Raw genomic sequence first — 24,968 nt, forward strand, 5'->3', positions numbered from 1 at the left:
GACAGTAGTTTAGCTGATACGTGGCATTTACACTTATTATGCTTTCCAGATGTTCTGTTGGACTCCTGCAGAGATGCTGTTTGTAATTAGACCCAGCTGTAAAGTCTGTTGCACTTAAAAGTTTACCCACTTCTGTAAAAGCAATTCAGCAGCTGTCCTGTCTGCTCTGAGGCCATTTCCACAACCAACCACTTCCAATGATCCTTTAAGTCAAGTATTATTGCTACACTAGATAAGAGTATCCATTCACCACAACCACTGTTACAATATGTTACATTGACACCTTTTTTTACACTTCACATGTTTTGACATGGCCTTTTGGACCTCTTTTCCATCTGAGAAGTCCTGGTCTGAATCCCATGCCGAGCTCCAGAGTCCTTTATGAAGCCCTCAGCCTCACGTCAACCTACACATGACAGTTAGTGAAAGCATAATCAGCTGCTGCATCAGCTGGGGTCGGCTCCAAAGACGGGCCCTGACCACCTCCAGCTGTTGTGTCGGGTCATTTCATCATCATGTTGTTTATTTATGCCTTGTTTATTTTTTGCTACTGCTGCTGCAGTTCGATTCACATCTGTAAAAAGCTGGGTGTGAATATCTGAGCGCAAACATCGCTCAGCTCCTCTCTAATCTCACCTGACGGCCTAGTAAACAAGAGGCCTGTGAGCTGAAATGACTCCCAGCACATAACCCCCCCCAACACAATAAGCCAAGGGAAAATCCTCCATCACTGGTCAACTGGTTAACGGGGGGGTGGTGACGACAGTTTAACCCCCAACGTCACACAGATGACTTTCATTTCCACAGTGGGAAGAAAGACGCTGGGCTGGCAGTGGAGTAGGCAACACCAGCTCTGAAGGGACATCCCAACTCACACACAACAGTCCTCCCACCAACAACATATGCTCCATCCTCTGGGTTCTGCTGGTGCATGTCCAAGGTGCAGCCTTGGGGGAATCAAACCAGTGACAACACGAGGCTGGTGCTGACCACATCAGAGCCCGTGGACAACTGTGGACGACCATCAGTGCTACTCGCTGGAGGAGCAGCAGGAGCATCCCTCCCCCGGCTGCAGGCAGACCACTCACCTGTCGGAGAAGCAGGTAACATGATCTGGTCTTTCTTATTGTTATAAATGTGCTCGAGAGATGGGGAGCAGGCTGATGTAAAGCAGATGGTTGACATCTCACCTTGCTTTTGATGTGCCATCTTGGCTCCAGCCTCTGTTTCAAACGTATAGATGATATATAGAGTTGTAAATGCTTTAAATGTGCCTGTGTTTCTCTGGTTCCTCATTGATGATGATGATGCTTAAACTCAATCACTTCTGTAATCAATCAGCTGACACTCATTCTACAAACAAGCCTACGCCTGGAAATGAATATACTGGCGAAAAAAGGCGAATTTAATTGCTGCGAGTTTCTAAGTGTCACAAATCACGGAAAATCCCGTTTACTGCCAGACATAATAATTACCCATAAACACGTTGCTCTGCAGAAAGCCTCGCTAACGCCTCCGAAGCACAGTCGCAAAGCGGAATCTCGGCAAAGCCTTCAAACGGAGCTCATCCTGCGCAACCCTCGCTGTTCAAACACGACCCGTGGTGTAATTAACATAACTGGTTTAGATCAAAAAGCCCTTGGCAGGAAATGAGCATCATCATATTCCTCTGCATGTGTTTCTGTTTAGCGCAGACACACTGAAGCCGCTAATACGTGTTCCATTTTCAGATCTATCAAAACCTGACTCACCGTTCTCGGAGTGAACATATTAAACTCCGGGTCTTGACCCACGTTGTTAATGGTTATGCTGTAATGAGAACTGTGTTGCGTGGAAATCAACAATTTATGTTGCTAACACCCCATTTAAGCTAAATCAAACAAAGCCTGCCATTGTGTGAGTCTATGCATCTGAGTTTATGACTTTCTTCGCATTTCTGACACCTTGGTGTTCGGTCATTCTCACGGTTCACATGCCTGTAAAAAGACAGATGTGCTCACACGCCGTCCTGAACTGAAAGGCTGCTGGAGGCCACAGTAGCTTGACGGCTTAACTAACTCCATTAGATGCCAAGTCGTCTCTGCCTGGTGAGCTCAGGCATTAACTAGAGCTCTAAACATGTTATTAGGAAACTATTGTGACTGATGCAAAGACCCATTCGCCATTGATGTACATTTCATCAAACGTGATCGCTGTTCCTAAATGCTCCGTTGCAAACACAGGAGCAGCTCTAATGGGTTTGTGCGGCTGGTCGTGCCTGAGTCCGTCTCCGATCCTCACAGTTACCAGATTATCGTCTTTGCCCCAGAGCCTTTGCCGTCATCGCTGAAATGAGAGCGATCTCACGTTGAGAGGACACCAGTCTTGGCACTAGGTAGCTTCGGCACAACAATGAGCGTGCTGTGAAATCCCCCAGATTAAGTCTGACCTCCCACCGATAACAACATTACCTTCCACGGCTGCAGATAATAGAATGCGTCATCTTTGTGCTTTACTCAAGGAAAAGAACTGAATCAGGCCGCATCCACCGATAGTTCACCTGTTTGACATGAGGAAGGCCGGTGCACAATTATGCTGAGCAGTATATGTGTTTGTTGACTAGTAACACTGCTGGACTTTGAATGTGCCTCAACCAGCTTAATTAATGCTGATCACTCTGTGTACGGCAGCGGAACAAAATTAGCACGAACTCTGGCGTAGGACTCACAGGGATTTGTGAATGGAGTTTAGAGGAGATCAAGCTCATCACCAAATGAGGAAGCTTTAAGAAGTGCATGTGGGCGCTAGCAAACAAGAGAGGAAGAAGAGGAGCTTGTTCCTAAGTGGGCCAGAGCTGAGAGGGCTTTGCACACCAAACACCACCACCGGGTTATGACCTTTGCAGAACCTGATTGGCTAAAAGTAGCGATGGCGTCATCATGAGTGACAGGCTGGCACACGATGAATGAAAAGGCTGGTGGTATATATACAGGGATGGCAGAGGTACTGTCTCATCCTTTGGAACTCTACTAGTAGACCTGCTGAGAGGAAGGAGAGAAGGAAGGAAAACTACGAAAGGATAGAGGTAAGATGGGGAAAGCAACCTGGTAGAGCGCTGTCCTGCAGCACGAATGGGTTTTACTAGAGTCATGAAATACACTTGGGTCAAGAAGCTTAAAGGAAGCAAGGACACATCTCTGAAAACAGGTGCGCCGGCTTCATCTCTGCAGTGTGCCCATCCACCAATAGGCACGGCCGAGCCTGAATGAGTTCCAGACAAACAGGGAGTGCATGGAAAAATTTAAACAAGCAACAGATGGCAGCTGAGAACAGAAGAATCAAGTAGAGCCAGCGGAGACGGATGAGGAGAAGATGGCAGAGCTGGAACTGGGTTTTCATTCTTTCGGCTTTCTTTTGTCTTTGAGCTTCAGACCTAGCTTCTGTTGTTTTAGGCCTTTGCTTCCGACTTTCCTTCTCCAGTGGTTAGCATTCACCTGTTTTCCATGAGAAAAGAAGCTCTTCAGCGTTACTCAGTTGTACATGTCCAAATATGTGGGTACTTCAGTGCATAATTGTGTCAGATATGTAGCTGTTGTAATTGGAGCTTGTGGAGCCATACACTGTGTATTTGACCCTTAATCCTTAATAACAGGTGTCCACCTAATATTGCAGCTAAAGAGACTTCAAGTCTGAGGCTGAGGTTGCCCTTAAGGAATTATAGTTGACCTGGATCTGCATCCTGTGTTTGGGGCTTTACGGGACTTGTTATTGTCAGACAAATCCGTGACCCAGACAGACAAGGCTGCCTTAGTCTGCTGGGAGCTGCATTTAGAGCTACGCTTAGAGTGTGCTACTGAGGGTGTTTAAGGATTTTCATCACACCTCCTCTGTTCTATCATAGATTGGACGGCGAAATGGCAAATCTTCAGACCCTCCTCTGCTTCCTGTGTGTGCTTGGCCCGGTGCTCGGCCAGGACATGCCTTACGAGCACTACATGGCCCAGATCCAGGCCTGCCCTCGAGAGTGTCACTGTCCTCCCAACTTTCCTCATGCCGTCTACTGTGATAATAAAGGCCTGAAGAGTGTCCCCAACATCCCTCCACACACATGGTACCTCTACCTGCAGAACAATCAGATTGAAACACTATCAGCAGATTCCATGCGCAACGCCACGCAACTGCGCTGGCTGAACCTAAACCACAACAAAATCACCAGTGAAGGAATGGAAGGTGTGCTGAGTGCATTGCCTCAGCTGGCGCACCTGTACATGGACGACAACCTACTGTCTTCGGTGCCATCTCCTCTGCCTGCCACTCTGGAGCACCTACGTCTGTCTCGTAACCGCATCTCCAAGATCCCAGCCGGTGTCTTCATCGGACTGGAAAAGCTCAGCCTCCTTGACCTCCAGGGGAACAAGCTGATGGACGATGCTGTGACGGAGGTGAGCCTGAAGGGTCTCAACAACCTGGTGCAGATCAACCTAGCCAAGAACCAGCTGTCGAGCATGCCCCTCGGCTTGCCTCCCACCACCACTCAGCTGTTCCTCGACGGCAACAACATCGAGAAGATCCCGGCTGGCTACTTCAAAGGTCTGCCTAAGGTCGCCTTTCTGAGGCTGAACCACAACAAGCTCGGCAGCAGCGGAGTTCCCAAAAATGTCTTTAACGTCTCCAGTATGTTGGACCTGCAGCTGTCACACAATCAGCTGACGGAGGTTCCCCTCATTCCTGCAGGCCTTGAACACCTCCACCTCGACCACAACAGGATCAAAAGTAAGCTTGCTAATAAGTTATTAGAATGATTAATTTACCCTGTGAACAGAGTCCATAATAGGAGATCATTGTTTAATCCTGTGTTCTAATTTATATTTTGCAGGTGTAAGTGGCTCCAATGTCTGTCCTGTTTCCGTTGATTCTGTTGACGACTCCATGAACGAAAGCGTTCCACGATTGCGCTACCTCCGACTGGATGGCAACGAGATCAAGCCACCAATTCCCAGGGACGTCATTCTGTGCTTCCGCCTTCTGACGTCCATTGTCATTTAAGAGAAGGAGGAACTATCACTATGTGGCTGTGGATGCTGGTCACACAAAATTCACCCGTGACATTAACTGCATGTTTGTGAAATATTTGACACTAGTTGGCATCAATGTATTTTATTGTTGTGTCTTAAGGAAGAATACAAACCAATCATCTAAGTCAATAAGGAAGTGACTGGTTAGAAGCTTTACTTAAGGCAGCAATCTGCTGACCTGTAGTTGTGCCTTATGTCAGTGTAAATTCTGAAACCCATCACAAGGTAGCAGGACAAATTTAGGAGAACGTGTGTAATTCATAGCATGAAGAGATGATTCACTGTCATCATGCTTCTGGAAACATGTAGATGCAAAGTGATTTATCTTTTGTAGACTTGAAGCCAAATGAATGGTGTTATGTACTAGGTTTGTCTTCTCATTTGCTTTATGTCCTACTCTACTATAAATAAGAATATTTACTGTAGGTAATTTATTTTTATTTAATACAGCATTTAAACCTGACATGTAAAAATGTAAAAAATTGAGGCCACATCTTAATGTTTTGTATACAAAATAGATTTATTGTTTTCAATCAATGCCAACACACTTTTTATTTCTGGCCAATATTTTTCTGATTAAGATTTTATTTTATTGTTTCTAATTTGAAATAAAAGTGAAAATTAACAAATACAATACTATTATTTCTGTTAGTTTTTTTACATAGCATGAATGCATGAATACAGAATTAGTTAGATAGATAGATAGATAGATAGATAGATAGATAGATAGATAGATAGATAGATAGATAGATAGATAGATAGATAGATAGATAGATAGATAGATAGATAGATAGATAGATAGATAGATAGATAGATAGATAGATAGATAGATAGATAGATAGATAGATAGATAGATAGATAGATAGATAGATAGATAGATAGATAGATAGATGGATATATAGATGGATGGATGGATGGATGGATGGATGGATGGATGGATGGATGGATGGATGGATGGATGGATAGATAGATAGATAGATAGATAGATAGATAGATAGATAGATAGATAGATAGATAGATAGATAGATAGATAGATAGATAGATAGATAGATAGATAGATAGATAGATAGATAGACAGACAGACAGACAGACAGACAGACAGACAGACAGACAGACAGACAGACAGACAGACAGACAGATAGAATACCTTTATTGTCCTGCGATGGGGACATTACCATGTTGCAACAGCATAGACACATATAAATATAGAAATAATAATAGCAATAAGAATTAGAAAATTAATAAGAAATTATAAGAAATTAGAAATTAGAACTTAGAACTCCACAGGTTATCAACATTATGTAAACATGACAATGTGGTAAGGTGACTGCATCAAACAAAGTGAGTGAGATATTAAAGTGACTGGTGCTATTGCCCTGGAGATGCAGCGTGTGTGGCAGTGTGGTAGAAATGTTCACCATGTTATAATTGTTCGTTATGAATCATAATAATTTCTATCCACCTAACATCTAGTAATAGCAGAATAAAGTAGCAAAGATTGTTTTAAATATTTGAAGACGCCATAATTTATATTTACATTTTATCATTAAACAATGTACATATTTTTCCGAAGGTAGTTAGTCCCTCTCATTTAAACCGTTACAGCCACTAAACCTGTCAGCGATAGCCGGACTGATTTGAGCGACGGACAGGAAGTGGGCGCAACAGAAATTAGGGTCGGTCACTCGAAAAAAAAAAACATTTAGAGGCAAAACAATAAAGATAAGATCAGTTGTACAATTATCGTACAGTTTGAGTTGTTATTGGAGATGTATAAAATGTTTATGTAGCTTTAATGCCCAGATGCAATTTGTTGTATAGAATTCTTTGAAATTTATCTAAGTTTTGCAAAGCTGAAAATTCCCTCGTAGTCACGGTATGTTCTGGTATCTGGACTCATGGCTTCGCCTCTTAATAAGACCCGTCTTCAACAAAGGCAAACTGGGGCCTCGGCTCAATTTTCTTTATCTGTCACACTGTCTTTGCTCTTGTGGAAGTTCAAGCTTACAGCCAAATACTACAATTCCTTAATTCCTCACAGGGAACTGGGTCCCTGTGTAACGTGAGCATCACACACCGTCAGAAGTTGGGGGAAAGTTCATTGAATTAGTTTGAGTGCTCTGCAGAATTAAATCCCTGCATAGAAATCCCATGTTAATGGCAGGTTGAACTCCCACGGTGTCCTTTTCCTCCCACTTCTTGAGGTGTAGAGTTACTAGGAAGATGGGAATGAGACAAAATCCCGGCCAAGTCAAACTTGTGGGGTGAGGTTAGCGTTGTTTCAACAGTTTTAACAACATTAATGACATGTCTTTCAGTGCATGCATAGATCTGTACCTGCTTTGCTCTGATTTCAGATCTGTAGGCAATGGCAAAGAGAAAGCAGCCTCAACCAATAGGGAGAGCAGAGGCCTTCCTCCACGCAGAGATTTCCTTCAGCACCATGCTAACAGGGCCTCCTCACAGAGGTCCCATTGTGTACGGGCCTGTGGATCCCCCTGTACATGAAAGCAACACATGCCAGAGTTTCACCCCAGGAAAAGGTGGGCAAGTATTTCAGTCTGATTGAGCCACACTCATAAAAATAAAGGATACTCTTGTAAGGGATTAAAGGGATTTTTTTACCAATGGGGGGCCCTTGCGCTCTCTCTCTCTCTCTCTCTCTCTCTCTCTCTCTCCCTGTATTTGAAAGGGTCATGCATGCGGGTGTACAGTGTGGGGTGGGTGCTCTGCGAGTGACCAAAAGCAATCTGCTCTGGTCCAATCGGTCTCAGTGCCTACCTTCACACGTAAGCGGTAGGGCACTCGGGTCTGCCAGAGCACACAGCCCTTCACATACACACACACACCAACACACTTGTCACATTTTTGCACACACACACACACACACACATACACACACACACACACATATACACCCTCCCTTTTCAAGGCACCCTGTGCGACCTCTCACCATTGGCCAAGTCCCGGAGCCCTCAGCATCTCCATCACGGCTGAAGGGACCATTCGGGAAAGCAGGACACAGAGGTAAGCGTTCTTGGTACTATCTTCACGCTGGTTCTGCAGATCTCTGGTGCAGGGCTTTCTTCAACCAGAGGGACTCAAGTAGCCCCAAAGAAGCACTGCTATTCAGGGTTTGCTGAAGATGTGTGTTCGTATTGTGGCAATTTTATTTTAACTCTGCTTCGCATTGTTAGATTTGCAGGTGTCTGATGTGGATGTTATTCTCTTTGCGTTTATTGTGAATCTGGTCTAGGAACTCTGTGATTTAGGTGTGAGCATTTAGCAGGTGTTTTTGAATATATAGTGCTGTACTGATGATACTGGCATATTGTGCATCAGGTAGCTACAGTATAGTATTCATTATTTTAAATTATTCATAATTTTTACTCCTTAGCCCCTTAAGACCAATCTATTGCAGATAATAAATCTCCCAATGTCATGAAATGTCAGATTTGTACATTTTCTTTCCTTTTTATTATATATATATTTTGTAAATTAGTTTGTTTGGCAAAAGGATGTTTGTCAAGATTGAGTGTGGCTTTTGAGGGAACATGGTAGAATCAATGGATATCAGGAATGTCCAACGCAGAGCCAAGCATAACACAGAGGGAGTCTGCAGTGTGCACTAATACACACGCATACACAGCTTCCACTAACTCTACACTGTAATGGCCTGTGTAAAGCAGACCTCTGTCTGGCATAGCCCCTGTCAGTGTGGTGCTGCTGCATCTTACAGCCTTGTGACGGAGTCTGTTTTAGCCTGGATGCTAAGCAGCTCAGGTGCATAAATGCTTCATTTGAACAATTACACAAATTATGTAAGCTATGATTTTGTTTTGGTTTAATTTCTATGTGATCATCTCCAAATACTGTTGCAGATTATCAGTTTTTTGCTTCTATAAAAAACTGTGCATCTGTTAAAGGTGATCCTCTTCAAGTGTGTGCGTGTGCGTGCGCATGTGCATGTGTGTGTGACACCCTCACTCCTGAATAAAGCTTCTCCTTGCAGTCGTAACTCACTGCCATCCTGTCCACAAACCTCGGTGGAATTTGGAGTTTGAGTGCTGAGACAGGCACCGACTGGGCCTCATAAAGGCCCTCTGTAAAGGGTGAGGGGTCGAGGTAGCGTAGAAACCTCTCTCTCTCTCTCTCTCTCTCTCTCTCTCTCTCTCTCTCTCTCTCTCTCTCTCTCTCTCCCCCCCTTGCTCTCACTCTCGCACTCCCTCTTGCTTTCTCCCACTCAGTCTTCTCCTCACTTTCTCCATCTAACCCTGAGGGCCAACATCTTGGGCACGTCTTCGCCTTCTCACTCGTTTCCTGCTCTTCTTCTTTTCCCAGCTTCCCGTTTCTCTGACCAGACCCAGAGGACTCTCTCTAAGTTCTTCTGCTGTTTCTTAAACTTGTTGATGACATAATCTGTCTCAGACTAGCTGCACAGTGGTCACATCTGCAAATAGTGTTCTATCAATAATTAATTCCTACATAAGCCTAATGTCTGTGCTGCCAGCTGACTGAGTGGTAATTATCAGATACTAATCTCATTAACACGTCCCACTTGGGATTCACGCTCATGAACTCCGTCAACCTCACTAAGCTCTGTTGGCAGATCTGCACTGAGGAAATGAGTGAGATTATGAAGAGCAGATATTTAGGTCAGGGCAGTGCATCGTGAATTTGCACCCAGTGAAACTCATATGTGCTAATTTTAGATTAAAGCAAAGAAAGACACTGTTCTCTTTGCCATCTCTGCCAAAGTAGTCATGGTGTGAGTTGGGAAAAGTTACAGAAACATTTTGTAATTGGAAACAACCCAAACCTTTTGCTCCTTCAAGCTCAAAGTAGATTTCTCAGGGGTGTTTATCCCTGCACACTAAAGAAACGACTCTATCAGATGAACTCTGGCTCCTTTGACCTTTGACACACCACAGGTGAGCTCTGATTTGAACCTAGATAGCTGTTGACTGGAACAGTGGACTTCTGGCTCCGAGATGCAGGGGGCCTTCATACTTCGGTCCCTAGAGCTGTCTGCACCTTAGTAATGAATTCACTGACCTTAAACATGTGGCCCAAAGTCAAACCCTGCTCTGCAGGTACTATAGGCTGGTTATGCTGCCAGTATTACAGAGTGAATACTGAGCCCCTGTCATAAAGACAGACCTTACTGTAGTGCACCAATGTGGATCTGTGTTTTAATGCACAGCTTGCCAGTTAAACCAGCAAACATCAGTCTAAAAAGACTTTTGCATGTCAAGAACCTTAATTATGATTAAGGAGCTTAGCATTTTGCTGGTTATGTAGAGCTAATTACAATGAATGCGTGCCAATCATGCCATGCGCACCAATTGTAAATATTTAATTGGACGTTCCTTGTTTGAGTTGGCTTCTCTCTGTGTGTCGAGGTGGACTATGAGGATGCTTGTGCGGCTTGTGCTGGGACTCTTCGTCCTCAAAGCGGTGGTGGCCAGCCCCAGGTTTTCTCGACAAGCCGACTTGGACTCATACGACACGGACAACTACGATGTGGACATAGACGATTTAAATTCAGAGAACCAGGAAAATTACGACTATGAAGATGGGATGACAACTGCTGATCCCGAGGTAAGAAGCATGAAAGGACACAAGGAGACAAATCATTTCTAAATAAAACTGCACTGAACGGACTCCTACATATTTTCTAGTTTGGTGTTTGTCACATTCAGGCAACTTTCGGGCCTGCTGTGCTTCACACGACATTAATCACAGTTCTGACAGCGTAGTGTTGCTGATGCGTGTGGTCTGGACCTGAGGTCACCAAGTTCATAGAGGTGAAAGTTTCAAAGGCAACAAGAGATGTTTGAGAAATTTTCAGACTGATTTGCAGGCAGTAACAAGACACTATTTAATACGCTAGATGTTCCCATCCACAGCTGTCTCATCTGAAGAATCTGTGTAGGAAGGGAAAGCGTTCCTTATCTTATCATCATTTTCATATCTTCTTGGAAGGCAGCCTGCATTACGCCTCTTTGACTTTACAGCCGGGTCTAATAAATATTTCTGGCAGTGACATGAAAGTGCAGGAAATACTAGTGTGATGTCTGTGCGTGTGTTTCTGTACATATACTAACTTCACAAGGCTTCAACAAGTAGATGTCAATGAGCTTCGAGCTGGACACCTGCTATTGATGATGAGGATGGCAAGCTTTAGCCACATTTCATGTTTCCATTTATATTTCTCTATAAGAAGGAAATTAGGCAAAGGTGAAGTCTGGTATAAAGCAAATGGTCCACACAGGATTTACACTTGGCTTCCTTTGAGCCTGTGACTCAACCCTGAGCTCACTCTGATGGGTCCTGTCCCACACTACAAAGCAATTGCTGGTTTTGTTATCCACAGTTGCAAAAAGGTGCAACCACAAGCTTTTGCATGGATCTGAAATGTTTGAGTCCTATTGTGTTGTGACAGCGGGGTGTCACACGCGCCAGTGCTCAACGTGGGAAAGTTCTCATGCGTTGCAGGGAAGTCTGTGTGTTTAGGCCTGAATGTGACACGTGATACAGTTTAGTGACTCGAAATTATCGTTTTGATATGAGCTTAATGGCAAAAGTTGGGCAATTGCATTTAGCAGATTACTGTCTCATTGTTTTGTTGACAAAACAGTTAATTGTGAGAGAGCAGATCTTCTGTAACACTTGCTTAATAAGAGGGAAGATGAAATGGATTTTATTCATACACACACACACACACACACACACACACATGCACATCAGATTTGAGGGAAGAGCTAAAGCCATGATGAGCTCCCTGCCTCTGGAATGCTGAGTCTTTACTTTCCACATCCAGCTCTTTGTTGGCATTTCTCGTCGCTGTCCTCGGGGCTTGTCTTTCTGAGAAAAGCAAAGACTGATCTACAGTGTGATCCAAGCAAAGTGCCTTCAGTCTGGTTTGCCCAAAAGCCTCTGCAAGTACGTTAATCGCCTAATTTGGATGCATTTAGGCATTATCTTACTGTGGCCAAGAAATTCTTTCAGTCATTTTTTCCCTACAAGTCAAATAACATCTTTGGAGCAAACCAGTTTAGATAATAGCAGCTGGGAGGTTGGACAAACTGACATTTATACCAGTACATTTGCAATCCAGTGGTTAAGAGTGGTAATTTCTGAAGCTTTGTATGTGAAGCCTTATCTAATACTTCATCATTTACTCAGCTCATCATGTCCTCCCTTAATCTCTAGAGTTTTTAGCAGATTATTATCAGGCTGTAACTAATATCCTGGCGTGCTGTGACTCAAACTTGACGTGTCTGAATGTGTCTACTGACTGATATTCTATATGGAACCTATACAGACAGCTACACAACCTGTGGCTTTGACATGATGCTCACATTCTGTGTCCCTGCCTCTGCAAGCTTGTTGTTTTTCAGTATTTTTGGTTGCCAGCCTTTCACCTCTTCTTTTCCCCTGGGTGTGTGTTTGCTTTGGGGAAAGGGGGAAACGAAGGGGAGAGCTGCAGTGAGCTAACTTTTTCAAACCCTTTCAAAGGTCTACCTTGTTGTATCCCAACCTGTGTCTCAGCCAAGCTCTAAAAATGTGCCATTCAATGCTGGGTATCTCCTCTACGCTGCATTCAGTGTCATAAAATACATTTCATATTCCTGGTTACTACTTGTCTTATTGAAATCTGATCACTTCATGTGAAAGAGGCAGCTGTGGATTCTTGCAGCTACCATGTGTGTCTTGGTTCCACAAGGACCATTCCCTGTTCGGAGGGTGGACGTGAAAGTGTCAGGTATTACCTGTGGCGGGTGTGTGGGCTTTCATTGCCCTCGTCTGGGTGAAAGACATAACTGCAGCTTTTAACAAGCAACTGTCTGAGTTGAGTAACATTGGCCAGTTCGATCACCAGGACTGCTGAGTCTTTGTTTATAGGGCTGATGTTTGAAACAGGTTTGAGATATTAATGTCAAATTGTCTGCTGGTGTGCTTGTTCCTCGACTATATGTCTTCTATGGTTCCCACAGTAGTTTTTGGTCTCTGCTCCTCCATATACCTCTGGACACACACTGCTGCCATCTAGTGATTTGAATGGTAGAACAGTAAGGTTGTGTCTCCCACGCTGCCTTCTGCTGCTTTCTTTCCCTTAGGTAGAGATCGGAAGGCTGGACCCAGACGACTACAACCTAGGAGAAAAGGAAGACGAAGAAGAGGAGGAGGCAGTGGAGCTGCCCCTGAAGCCCTTTGTCGTCCCTCAGGGTTCAGGGGGATCTGGGGTTCTCATGGGTCCGAACACACAGAAAGGTCTGAAAAAGCACATACTGTCATAAACAGAAAGTTAGTTGATAAATAGGTCATGAGCGTAATATAAGGCCTTTGCTCACCCCTGGGCCTGTGCAGCATCGCACATAAAGTAAAAACACTTCAAACTAGGAAACACTAATTTGCCCTCCAAATTCATTGTCTGCATCTTCAGCTACCATACTCTCCATGTGCATGCCTTCCATTTAACTAGCTGTTAAGAGTTAAATGTGTTGTCTTGAATCACACTTATCTACTGTACTTACCCCAATCATTACTGTGAAGTCTCATCCATCATCTGTGTGTTTATTAATACCTAATCTTGTCTCTAACAAGAGGTGGAGCTGCGTCTGGCGCCCAGTGAAGTCCTACATATTTCCGGGGATTTTGAGGGCTCTGTAGGGTCTGAAACCTCAGCAGCTTCTGGGGCTTCTGGGTCTGGGGTCTCAGGACACCTACTGGTCTCTGGTGACTCTGGGAGTTCTGGTGACATTGTCTTTACCTCTGGCGCCTCTCATGAACTTTTCAGCTCTGGGGCTTCTGACGATAACGTCAGAATCTCTGGAGAGGAGCTCCTCGGCTCTAGTGGCTCTGGTGAAATTCTAGTAATCTCGGGAGCCTCTGGGGAGCTTCTTGGCTCAGGGGGTTCTGGTGACAGTGTCAGAATCTCTGGGGCCTCTGATTATTCTGGGGGTTCAGGTGACATTCTCCTGATTTCTGGAGCATCTGAGGAACTCCTCAGCTCCGGGGGTTCTGGTGACAGTGTCTCTGGAGCCTCTGGGGAGGAACTTCTCGGTTCTAGTGCTTCTGGTGAGATTGTCCTAATCTCGGGAGCCTCTGAGGAACTCCTAGGTTCTGGAGACATTATCCATATCTCTGGAGCCTCTGAGCTACTCTTTAGCTCGAGTGGCTCCGGGGAGTTCTTGGTATCAGGCGATGTCCTGATTTCTGGAGATCTCTCCGGATCCGGGGATTCCTCTGGATTCACAGAAACCACAACGTCTGGAGCCTCTGGAGACCTTGGCTCTGGGGGTTCTGGGATCTCAGGCTCCGGAGTGTCTGGGGACCAGTCTGGTTCTGGGTTCTCTGGTGATCTTTTGAGCTCAGGGGCCCCTGACAGCTCTGGGGTTTCTGGGGTCTCTGGCGAGTCTGGGGACGTAGAGATAACTCTGTTGCCTGGAGGTTAGTATCTTTACAGAGCAGCAAAGCTTGTTCCTGATCACCATCATAATTTGTCTTACTCTGTGTTGTTGTTAAAGTCCATTTAACTGCTTCTTTTTTAAATGTAGTTAAATGTTGATGTTCTTTGTTGTTACAGTATGTGTTCTTCTTTCTAACATCCGAGCTGAGTGTCATTGATTGAACTTGTGTTCATTTCACCCTTCGCCCCCCTAACTTTCTGTCTTGTAACCCCAACCTTTGACTCTAACAAGAGGAGGAGCTGCCCCTCATTCCCACCTCCCCCCCCCATGAGGTAACCGGGGATTCTGAGGAGATATCAGGGGTTTCTGGAATCTCAGGGGCCTCAGGGAAAACTGAAACCTCTGGCGACTTAACTGTCCCTGAAACCTTTGAGACTTCTGGTGTCTCTGGAGAGACTGAGGTCCCTGAGGTGATTTTGCTCCCTGATGATCATGATGAAGAAGGTCAGTATTTAGTCGAATTAGGCGAGATACGGTAACTAAAGGGTCAAACTCAACAGCTGTAGTTATTAGCTACTTGTTCCATGTTTCTAACAGTTGTGATGTTTTCAGCCACTAAGAAGATCACATTTCATGTCATTAACACCAACCAACCGTTTCCATTTAACTTCCAGTTGTCAGTTAAATGCAGTAAGCTTTTAGTAATACTATGTAACTTATAACTGTGGCAAACAGTGCTCTACTGATTGCCAGGCTTCCTGTTTCATGTCCATGCTGATCTAACCTGTTTCTTTAACACCTAATCTTGTCTCTAACAAGAGGAGGAGCGGCTTCCGACCACACCACAAACCTCTCAGGAGGTTGGTGGCACTATAGAAGGCTCAGTGAGCCTTGAATTGCCAGAGCCTCTCGAACCTGAGGAGCCTGGTGTTACTGTGACTCTCCCAGGTCAGTAATGAAGTAACGTAATACAGAGATGCATGCAAGAAAGACGTCTCATCAAACCTGATCTCCTTAATCCCCATTTGATTAAATTTGCCCCTTTGGAGGCTTTCATCCAATCTCCTCTCCCTACCTCCACTCTGTTCCCTTCTCGCCCATCATGACCCAGGTATGCCCACTTGCTTGCTGTGCACCTGTCTTGGTGGCTCGGTCTACTGCGATGACTTGAAGCTGGACAGTGTACCGCCTCTCCCCAAAGACACCACTCACTTCTACGCCCGCTACAACCGCATCACCAAGATCCACAAGTCGGACTTCGCCTCCATGAGTATGCTTCCTGCTTATATGTAAATCGATATTAGACTAGATGATTCATAAACAAATAAAAAGGCGTCTATCAAGCATTTGCGGCTCTTTTTAGACAAACTGAAGAGAATCGACTTAACCGCCAACGAGATTAAGACCATTGATGAGAAAGCATTCTTGGGTCTCCCTGAACTGGAGGAGCTGGTGATTCGGGAAAATCACCTCTCACAGCTGCCTGCCCTCCCAGAGACCATGACCCTGATCGACGCCAGCCATAACTACATCGGCAGCAGGGGTATTCACAAAGAGGCCTTCAAAGTACGGTTACAATTTGTCGCACACATTTCCCAATAAGTACTGTATAAATGATTTTAATACGTGTCGGAAATTCCTTTGTGTCACGAAAGTAATGTTGTTTTCGTCTCTATATCCAGGATATGACTAGCCTGCTGTACCTGTACCTGACGGACAACAACATCGATTACATCCCTGTGCCTCTGCCAGACAGCCTGCGATCTCTACACCTGCAGGTATACATCTGTTCATCTGCCTTTGTATCAGCTTCAAGACTTGCACAAAATTGATAGTAGGAAATTCAAAGCGTAATATAGAATCTTTCCCTCTTTGGAAATTGAAACTCTAATAAGAAATTAGTGTCTTTAGAAAAGGTTTGAGGCTGTAGTGCATCTTTAATGCTGTGTTGGCTTCTAGTTATGTGACCTTTTACCTTCTGTTCCAGAATAACAATGTCCAGATGATGCACGAGGACACATTCTGCAACCTGAAAGACTTCAACTACATCAGGAACGCGCTCGAGGACATCCGTTTGGACGGAAACCCCATCAACCTCAGCAAGACCCCGCAGGCTTACATCTGCCTGCCACGCATACCCATCGGGGATCTCATTTAACCACACAGACACATAGCAACCCATGAATTCAACCACATCTTTGTACATACTGTTATACAGATACCGTTCGTTCACTCGTCAGCCAGTCGGTTGATTGCAACAGCATTTTGACACTGCTCACATGCTGCTGATGTCTGCTGCAGTTCAATAAGTCTCTGTGGAAATGTGTGTCTCCAAGGGCCACCAACACATGAATCAGTCAGACACTAGTGGTCAAGCACATATACACTGCTCTACTCCTCACGCCAGGTACCGTCACTCAAACAAATCTCCACAAAGACAGTAAGTGACATTCAGAGTAACCAGTTCATTAAATAACGTGTCTGTTCAAGACTGGCAAAAGCAACCAGTAAGTTGGTTGAGACGTATTTGTTTTGTAAAAATATTAAACTTATTGATTACACTTTCAAAAATGTATACTCCCATGAACGTATTGAAGCTGGAGCTTAATGAAAGGACAATTGAGAATCCATTGCAATAAAAGACGCATTTAAACACAATTCTTTGTTGTAAAGTCTGTACTGTAATATAAAATTATATATTCAGATTTTTTTTACATGAATTGCAGTATCTGGTATATTAAATTTCAAAAGGCAATGTTTTAACTGTGCACAATAGCTTATATCAAAGAGTCTAATGTCTAGAGTGGTCAAATAAAAACTAATGTATAATTTGGGAGGGGGGCTGTTCATTTTGATTATGGACGGGGTTGAGAATAATTCTAGCTCGCTGTTGTGTGCTCTGTATGGAATAACCACAAGTGAATAAAGTTGATTTAAACACCTCCCTGAATTGGTGGCTCAACGTTTTCATTCACCTTAGAACCAAATATGAGATAGACGCGTTTAACCGGTTGCCATGATAGCGTTACCCCGACAACGGGTGCACTTCCGTATCTTTCAATCAATCAATGCTTTACAGTCCGCGTAATAGACGAACGCTACACAACAAATGCAACTAGAAGTGAAGGTAGGCTACGTTTACGTACTGTACGTTGAATGGTTGCTGTGTGAATGAGGGCTTGTAATAATGTACTTGCTTAGGAGTTACCGCGGCTCTGTCTACTTTTATGCGTGAAAGCAACGGGCTTGACGTCATCATAAGGTAATAACCACACGGTTATTATATGAATTATATAAAAATGAAAATGGGTGAAAATGATTTTACTAAATAGTTATTTAATTGGTATTAAATCCATGTAATATAATAAATGCAAAATGATTGTGTTATATGCGCCAGCAGCCACAGGGGGGCGCTAATTCCCAGCTTGGGGTGGCTATTAAAACCAGCTACACAGCTTTTCATCACAGTGAGATGAACTTAAACGAGGGGCTAGAACGAAGACACCGATAAAAATGGTGCCTAATAAGACCACTGAACGTGACGGAGGGTGCACACTGTGAGGTCTGCATTTGAAAATGATGACGTCCTATAAATTATATAATATAGAAATCCACAATACGATTAAAAATCGAAACGCTAAGCTTTTCTTACGCTGGCTGTATTTTGTGAACTGTGCACTAGGGGGCAGCAAAGAGCCCCGTTCACAGCTGCTGCCATGGAGGTTATGAGGGATGCAGAGATCGGGGCAGCTGTGTGGGAAAAGCACCGGGTGGAAGATGAAGCCCGAGACAGCTGCTTCTTACCGAGCCTGTTTATGGCAGCTAAAGTGATGTGAAAGCCATTACATAAACCAAGTCTATAAATAAACTCAGTCGGTTTCGTTTCTGCTCTGCTTCTTGTGCAGATCGCATGTGTGTGTTTTTAAACCATTTAAAGTTTAGGTTTAAATTGTTAAAACCTCGTGACATGAGAGGAGACAATTTCTCTAGAATTGCGTTAAATGTGTGTATTGACTGATTGCGAGCCCGCATCCTCATCCGTGCACCTTCATACAGTGTAAGTACAGGAGGCGGCAGCGCTTTTGCTCGGAAACGCGGTATTAAGTGGGTGTGGCCGCGTGGAAGGCAATAAATGCTTCAGGATAGAAAATGAAAGTACAACTACACAACAAACAACAGAATGGCTACATGTCACCGTGAGTGGATTTTATGTTGCATTACTTGTTTCCTGTTCGTGTGTTCATTTAGAAATGCTGTGATTTATACCGGTAATTTACTTTCCGGAGCAGCTTCTGTTTTAAGGTGTTTACTATTTAAAGGTTCGATGTTTCAGACACAGCAGCATGTTACTTCGATAACACTTTGTTGATGCGGTATTCAACATGTACGGCGTATTTGTGCCACAGTGAAAGGTATTATGACTACAGTAGTTGTACGTTTTTCTAAGGGGGCTGCAGGTTCTCATTCCTAATTTAGTTATAGTGAATTGTGGGAACTTCAACTTCAGTTTCAGTTTTGGTTCCTGCAGGTATGGACACGGTGTCCCTTACAGGAAGCATCCACATTTAAAGCTCAACCCTGAATCAGAGCTTTGCTTAAAGTGAATTTCTGAGTCAATCCCTGTCAAATCAAATGTGATGACATTCAGCAGTGAGACTTAGACAGCATCTAATTTGGGCCAGAGCTCTAAAGTCCATCAAGAACTCAGAGGATTTAATATAAAAAATATAAAAATCTGGTTTCATTTTTGCCCTGTTTTTCTATTTTATGGTTTATTTCCAGTGTCAGATGACGAAAGCAGTTCTGAAGATGGAGTCAGTGATTTATCAGACTATGACACAGGTTCCAGTGATGAATCCAACTGTCAAGTAGGTTTTGTATCAGAATATCCTTCAGTTATAAACACCACCATTTTTTTACGAACTATTATAATTGCTATCGTATAATAAAAGCTTTCTGTATTTTTACCTCAAGCCCCAGTCGAAGCCGTGCAAGTATTACAACAGCGGCCAGTGTCGGGACGGCCACAGGTGCAGCTACCTGCATGTGTGTCAGTATGCCCTGAAAGGACACTGCCGCTACGGCTCCTCGTGTAAGCTGAAACACCCGACACCCGCAAAAGCCTCGTCGCACGCAAGCAAGTGGGCTCCAGATCCATCAGCCAAAGGTGAGGAGGAGGAGGAGGAGGAGGAAGGCCCAACCGGAGGTGCTTTACGCTTCCCCTGACAGGGGTTAAATTGGGGTTAAATTTCAACATCAATCTTATTTTTCTTTAAACAGACCCAAAGCTCACTAATGGCCGACCGTACCAGTGGCAACTACATGATGGGAAAGGTTGGAAGGATGTTGAGAATGATCACATAATAGAGGCCCAGTACTGCCTACCTCACACCAAAAGCATAAAAATCTACAACACACCCTACGGGTAGGAGCTGAGCGCGTGAACAGTGTGGAGGCTAATGATGAATGTCAGGACGGAGGCCTGAGGCCGGTGACGTGTGTGTCCCTGCAGAGCAATCAGTATAGATTTCAACAGGATGAGAGTTCATGGAAAACGTCTCGGAGTGAGACGTCTGGACGATGGCAGAACCGCGTGGACCTGGTACTGTTCCCTGCGCCGCAAGTGGAGGAAATATGACGACAAGGTACGTCCTGTCTGTGGACACGTTGAGCAGAAGGCCTCTATAACAGTGTGTGAGAATAGTCAATATGCTGGGTTGGACTATTGACAGGACTCAAAGGGCAACTCAGGTCCCGTGAAGAGCTCTGACATTGAGACGAAGTTCCAGAGCGACCCGTCCGGCTCCATTTCCTTCATCATTGGAAATGACACTTTTAACATAAAATTCACAGGTACCGTATATATTTATACAGTGCCAACTTCCTCATTTTGAACATTGGTTCACTGATGCTAAACTCAACCCCTCTGTTGTGTCTTGCTAGAAATGCGGCAGGTGAGTCAGAAGAAGAAGAGAAGAGTCTGTCGTCGTCCGGTTTACAGACAGGCAGCAGGAGCAGGAGCAGGGTGGGTGTGGGTGTTTCATCAAACACACTGCCGGAACATTCTGCCACTTGACACAACACTGCTGCGAGGCGAGCGTCGCGTCGCGGGCTGACGTTGGGCTCGTTTGCTTTTGCCGCAGAGCGTCTCAGGCAGCCTCGGCTTTGAAGCGCATGTCCCTGGGCGCCACGTGGGAGTTTCAAGGAAAACACGGATGGCACAAGTTTAAACAAAGCGTAAATATAAATATGTCAGTAGCGTCGCCTGATGCCTAACGGCGCCACCATTCACAGGGATTGTGCTGTTTTTAACAGAACGTCTCTGGATGCTCAGTGACCAGTGACGACATAGAGAGGGAATACCAGAAAGACCGCTCTGGGAGCATGAGCTTCCACGTGAACGGACAGTCCTATAAGCTGGACTTTAAAGGTTGGGTCACGGAGCTTTATTATATTAAAACAATAGGTAAATATTAATTGGGTCTCTTGCAGACAGGTTCATTTATTCTGTATTTTTGACCTTTATTTTCCACAGCCATGACCCAAACAAACCTCTCAACCAACAAGTCTCGAAAGGTCAGACGTGTTTGAGCCTGGAGGACCTGGACCTGCTGAGGACAATCACAACAACTGTGCAATGCTGTACTCGCCAGCAGTGGCTGTAGATTAGTTAGCCTGAGGGTGGGTTTTATGTTTCCATAGGACAGAAAGCCTTAATGGTTACCAGCACACACCAGTTGCCTTTTACAGTGTGTGACTATGAATGGTGAAATCATGATTTCTACTTTTTCTCAGGCTGCCATGCTCTTATTTATGATGCTGAATACCACTGCCTCCTCTGCCACTCTACACCCAAACTAATGCCAATTTAAGCCATTTTACAGTTTACATGGGATGAGTTTTACATGTGAATTGAGTTTACCAAAGCCCACATTTGGGATTTGTGTCCTGTGTGGTTTCACTGTGTTGCTTAGAGTCAATGTACAACACTGACCTACTCTAATGATGGAGATCATCACTTACAGAATATTACACCATGGTAAAAAAATACAACTGACTTATTTGTATGTGTTTTTTTTCAGTTAGAACAACATTTATTCTCTAAATCAGATTGTATGTGTATTGTTTTGTCTGTCAATCTTGTGTTGTGTTGTAATTACAGTGGATTCTGAGTGTGGTAGGTTAATGGAACAGAAAACCTGTTTTGTGTATTTTTCCTCTTTCTGAATTGTCCGTCTCAATGTTTACACAAAACATGAATGATTTTGAGGACGTCAACACAACTTCAGGTGTAAATTTGATTTATTGCTACTGAATTAAACACTTTTACTTTACTTGAATGCTGCTGAATTGCCAGAAATCGCCTCCATCCGACAACTGAGCTTCAAGGAAATGGCCATACATTTTAGCTTTCTGTTCTGTAATCTGCCTGACAGCTCCTTCAGGTCAGATGTGCGCACAACACAATGAGATCACGTTGTGTATTTCACAGCAGACTCTGGTTAAATTCTAGCCCTTGTCTGATGAACTCCAGTCATGAACGGTAACGCTCTGGAAACGCTCGGGTTCTGGTCGCCGTCCTGATCAACAGCAGGAACATCAGGAGCTGAAGAGAAACGAAAGTGAAGCTGTTGTGACGGGAGACGCCGTCGTGTCGGTGTCCAGGGTTTGAATCAGACTTTTAAAATCACCACCGCGTTGGATTGCGTTTTTTGGTTAGCGTCAGGTTCACTGTGCGTCTTCGGACCACGGTGAGAATAAAAACAAGCTGCGTTCAAGTTCACTCCGAGGCTGCTTTACAGACGGACCGTTTTCTCACCGCTACGTTGTCATATTTACAGGCTTCAGACTCTTTAAACATGGCTTCAGGTATGGATTCACAATGTTTCATTGAGCTTTAACTGTTCACCAAAGCCTCTAATACAATACATTGATGTAATGTTTATTCCTGCTACTATTACATTACAATTTACAGCTATTTTTAATAAAACATAATATCCATTTATGTCACATTTGCATGACAGTTTTGCATTAAAAGCGCTTTCACTTTTGCTTCTTTTGGTTCAGAGTGATGTGGACTTGGTTAAATCCTGCTCCTGGGCTAAGTTGAAGCACTGACTTTCATTTAAAAATGTTCCCTCAGGCATCTGCCAGACAACATTCCTGTACTGGTGGAAAGCTTTTAAATTCTCTGCCTGACAACTCTAGCGCAACGGCTGCATAATAAAGTCACTCCTGTATTTCACAGGTGGGAAACGTTACGAGTGGCAGATGCAGGTTGGAGGTGAGTGGCTGCCAATTGATAACGACCATGTGATAGAGAGCCACTACTGCCGCCCTGGAGCTAAAGGAATCAGCCTCAACACTCAGCACGGGTCGGTTTGTTGTTCTGTGATTGTCCCGTTCGTGCTGTTATTTTGGATTGTATTAACAAACTGGCTGATCGGTGAACAGGAAGGTATTCATAGACTTTGACGACCTCCAGACGACAGACCCGGCTCTAAAGGTCCAGAGGGTCACGTTCCTGCCTCAGGGTCAGGCTGAAGACGTCGGCTGGTACTTCAGAGATGACATCCTGTGGCGCGAGTATGGGTCACAGGTGAGGAGGGGTCGGTCACGGAGCCCCTGGGTTTACGATCAGGGTTCTGAGTCCTCCTCCTCCTTCAGGGCTCGTCCATGGCGTCCTCCTCCGTCAACAGCAGGGACGTGGAGCAGCAGTACATTCTGAACTCACAGGGAACCTTCAGATTCAGGGTGGGCTCCACCGGCTACAGGCTCGACTTCTCCAGTATGTTTGACCTCACGTGATTTTGCCCGATATTGCTCACGATATTTCTGCAGCCATAGACTGACCGTACTTTATAATGCAGACATGGCACAGTTAAACTGCAACACAGGCCTGCGCAGGAACGTACGCAGGCGTCCAAAATTCACCCCCGCCCCAGTGAGGTAAGACCCGACGGCTGCAGGATGAAGGATGCGGGTTAAGTAATCACATCAGCGCGTTCTCAAACATGCATGTTCTGGTTCTGATGGCCTTGACATCCTGCCCATTCATCATTTCTCTCCAGCCACAACCCCGCATCAGCTCCCCCCGTGACTCCCCCCTCCCAGCTCCCAGGTGGAGGCTACAAGTGGGAGTTCATGGGCGAAGAAGGAGTGTGGACTGAATACCAAGCTCATGTAACTAGTTTAAATGTCTATTTAAAGTAGTTTGGATTGACTGGGCTGACTGGAAAAACGACTCTCTCATTTGCTGTGGTGCTTATTATCACGCCAAATATTTAATGATGTCAAAGTAGGCAGTGACATCTAGTGGACGCATTGTGAATAGTTCAGACTATTCACGGCCTTTTTGTTTCCATGTGTAGATATGTTCGTTTAACAGTGCTGCTATCGAGGCCCAGTACCAGCTCAACCCTCAGGGACAGCTCCTCTTCAGTATCAGGAGGTTCTCGTACACACTGGACTTCTCAAGTAACAGACACATCAAAGTAAAACACTGTGCGGTCAGTGGTTTTATACAGTAGAAGCCTACAGAGCCTTCTCGCTGGTTTATTACAGGAATGTGTCAGATCAATAACAAAATTGGGACAACAAGAGCAGTCAGGAGGACTTTGAACGATGGGAGTCAACAAACCAGCGGGTCAGGAAAAATAATGCACTACTATAAAAAAAATACTTAAAATAGCTGATTACAGCTGAGAATGTTCCAGATATTATAATATTAAAATACCTTTTTAACTTTAATTCTGTTTTTCAGTTTGGGAACACAGCCACGGTGGCAATTCAAAGACATTAATGGAATATGGACCGATTATTCCAAAGTAAGACTCTAGATACCTTAGATACCAGTGATGTCATGCTAATTACTGTAAACGCTTGCTGCTCTTTGTCGTGCAGAGTACACGCCACTGCAGCGTTTCCAGTCCTGAAATCGAGCTCCAGTACCAGCAGGACCCTTCAGGCATTATGAACTTCAATACCATGACCTTCTCCTATGAGCTGGACTTTTCAGGTGAGCTGGCACTTTAGAGCAGGTGGCTGCATTACAGCAAAGAATGAGTGCATCTGAGGAGTTGTTATGTTTTCTGCAGCCATGACTCAGAGAAACCTGTCCACAAACACCACCAGATCAGTACGACGACTTGACCAGTGACTGTGGGATGAGATCAGGTCTGGAGGTTGCGCTTAACTTAATGTATATTTGGCCCATGGGGTCACTGCTGAAGAACTAACTTACTGTACACATAAAGTCATTACAAGTAATAGCAGGGAGACAGTCGCCTTCCCATAAACACCTCCTGGGTTTGCGGAGCAAGTTAACCTTAGATATTTGCAGAAATTAAGGTAAAACAAAAAAAACCTGCCTGTACTGCCTTTTAAGCCATTTTGCAAGATGCAACTCACAACATAGTACAAAACCAAAGAAAATCAACTTTGTTTCATGTTTTTCTATGACTGAATAAAAATGATCTCTACTGCCCTGTAATCAGCA

At 44.4% G+C, this 24,968-nt stretch overlaps 4 protein-coding genes and 1 long non-coding RNA gene across 11 annotated transcripts; 4 read left to right on the plus strand and 1 right to left on the minus strand.

The window, feature by feature from the left end:
• Positions 1-906: 906 nt before the first annotated feature.
• Positions 907-5,699, plus strand: kera (keratocan). Of its 2 annotated transcripts, none has more exons than XM_055511509.1 (3): positions 907-1,103; positions 3,881-4,752; positions 4,856-5,699. In XM_055511509.1, exons 2-3 carry the CDS (start codon positions 3,894-3,896, stop codon positions 5,023-5,025), a joined length of 1,029 nt encoding a protein of 342 aa, XP_055367484.1. In that variant the 5' UTR covers positions 907-1,103; positions 3,881-3,893; the 3' UTR covers positions 5,026-5,699. The 2 variants fall into 2 exon arrangements, with proteins under 2 accessions (XP_055367484.1, XP_029019984.1); XM_029164151.3 differs by lacking the exon at positions 907-1,103 and adding an exon at positions 2,907-3,064 and having other exon boundaries at positions 4,856-5,698.
• A 1,003-nt stretch (positions 5,700-6,702) lies between these two features.
• Positions 6,703-17,420, plus strand: epyc (epiphycan). 5 transcript variants are annotated; one of them, XM_055511507.1, is made up of 13 exons: positions 6,703-7,116; positions 7,199-7,323; positions 7,412-7,597; positions 7,747-8,081; positions 10,457-10,655; positions 13,178-13,331; positions 13,665-14,510; positions 14,762-14,974; positions 15,290-15,418; positions 15,582-15,740; positions 15,834-16,036; positions 16,153-16,248; positions 16,458-17,420. In XM_055511507.1, the coding sequence occupies exons 5-13, from the start codon at positions 10,464-10,466 to the stop codon at positions 16,626-16,628; spliced, it is 2,163 nt and encodes a 720-aa protein (XP_055367482.1). In that variant the 5' UTR covers positions 6,703-7,116; positions 7,199-7,323; positions 7,412-7,597; positions 7,747-8,081; positions 10,457-10,463; the 3' UTR covers positions 16,629-17,420. The 5 variants fall into 5 exon arrangements, with proteins under 5 accessions (XP_055367482.1, XP_029017981.1, XP_029017982.1 ...); XM_029162148.3 differs by having other exon boundaries at positions 7,219-7,323; XM_029162149.3 differs by having other exon boundaries at positions 7,219-7,318.
• Positions 11,769-13,190, minus strand: LOC129604575 (uncharacterized). The gene is made up of 2 exons (XR_008695582.1): positions 12,419-13,190; positions 11,769-11,921 (listed from the first exon to the last, which is right to left on the minus strand). It is a non-coding gene; the product is annotated as an uncharacterized LOC129604575 (long non-coding RNA).
• A 1,115-nt stretch (positions 17,421-18,535) lies between the features above and the next one.
• si:ch211-244b2.4 (uncharacterized protein LOC541512 homolog) lies at positions 18,536-21,533 on the plus strand. 2 transcript variants are annotated; one of them, XM_029162152.3, is made up of 10 exons: positions 18,536-18,666; positions 19,253-19,338; positions 19,445-19,637; positions 19,751-19,895; positions 19,983-20,115; positions 20,203-20,323; positions 20,414-20,495; positions 20,614-20,707; positions 20,786-20,900; positions 21,006-21,533. In XM_029162152.3, exons 1-10 carry the CDS (start codon positions 18,651-18,653, stop codon positions 21,059-21,061), a joined length of 1,041 nt encoding a protein of 346 aa, XP_029017985.1. In that variant the 5' UTR covers positions 18,536-18,650; the 3' UTR covers positions 21,062-21,533. The 2 variants fall into 2 exon arrangements, with proteins under 2 accessions (XP_029017985.1, XP_055367483.1); XM_055511508.1 differs by having other exon boundaries at positions 18,538-18,666; positions 20,414-20,501.
• Positions 21,534-22,008: 475 nt separating this feature from the next.
• si:ch211-244b2.3 (uncharacterized protein LOC557230 homolog) lies at positions 22,009-24,962 on the plus strand. Its single transcript, XM_029162153.3, has 11 exons — positions 22,009-22,339; positions 22,719-22,845; positions 22,925-23,069; positions 23,138-23,258; positions 23,341-23,419; positions 23,542-23,653; positions 23,842-23,947; positions 24,035-24,116; positions 24,234-24,297; positions 24,374-24,488; positions 24,568-24,962. The coding sequence occupies exons 1-11, from the start codon at positions 22,330-22,332 to the stop codon at positions 24,627-24,629; spliced, it is 1,023 nt and encodes a 340-aa protein (XP_029017986.1). The 5' UTR covers positions 22,009-22,329; the 3' UTR covers positions 24,630-24,962.
• The last annotated feature ends 6 nt before the right edge of the window (positions 24,963-24,968 follow it).

This window comes from Betta splendens, chromosome 9, assembly GCF_900634795.4.
Source record: "Betta splendens chromosome 9, fBetSpl5.4, whole genome shotgun sequence".
Lineage (NCBI taxonomy): Eukaryota > Metazoa > Chordata > Actinopteri > Anabantiformes > Osphronemidae > Betta > Betta splendens.

Excerpts from the sequence above, each read along its gene's own strand:
- si:ch211-244b2.3 (XM_029162153.3), top strand. Across the intron at positions 23,420-23,541 it reads TTCACCCCCGCCCCAGTGAG|CCACAACCCCGCATCAGCTC; the intron begins GTAAGACCCGAC and ends ATTTCTCTCCAG. Across the intron at positions 24,117-24,233 it reads GGGAGTCAACAAACCAGCGG|TTTGGGAACACAGCCACGGT; the intron begins GTCAGGAAAAAT and ends TCTGTTTTTCAG.
- epyc (XM_055511504.1), top strand. The coding sequence starts at position 10,464 with ATGAGGATGCTTGTGCGGCTTGTGCTGGGACTCTTCGTCCTCAAAGCG. Across the intron at positions 10,656-13,177 it reads TGACAACTGCTGATCCCGAG|GTAGAGATCGGAAGGCTGGA; the intron begins GTAAGAAGCATG and ends TCTTTCCCTTAG. Across the intron at positions 13,332-13,664 it reads GGGTCCGAACACACAGAAAG|AGGTGGAGCTGCGTCTGGCG; the intron begins GTCTGAAAAAGC and ends GTCTCTAACAAG.
- si:ch211-244b2.4 (XM_055511508.1), top strand. Across the intron at positions 19,339-19,444 it reads GTGATGAATCCAACTGTCAA|CCCCAGTCGAAGCCGTGCAA; the intron begins GTAGGTTTTGTA and ends TTTTACCTCAAG. Across the intron at positions 20,901-21,005 it reads CTATAAGCTGGACTTTAAAG|CCATGACCCAAACAAACCTC; the intron begins GTTGGGTCACGG and ends TATTTTCCACAG.
- kera (XM_055511509.1), top strand. The coding sequence starts at position 3,894 with ATGGCAAATCTTCAGACCCTCCTCTGCTTCCTGTGTGTGCTTGGCCCG. Across the intron at positions 4,753-4,855 it reads CGACCACAACAGGATCAAAA|GTGTAAGTGGCTCCAATGTC; the intron begins GTAAGCTTGCTA and ends TATATTTTGCAG.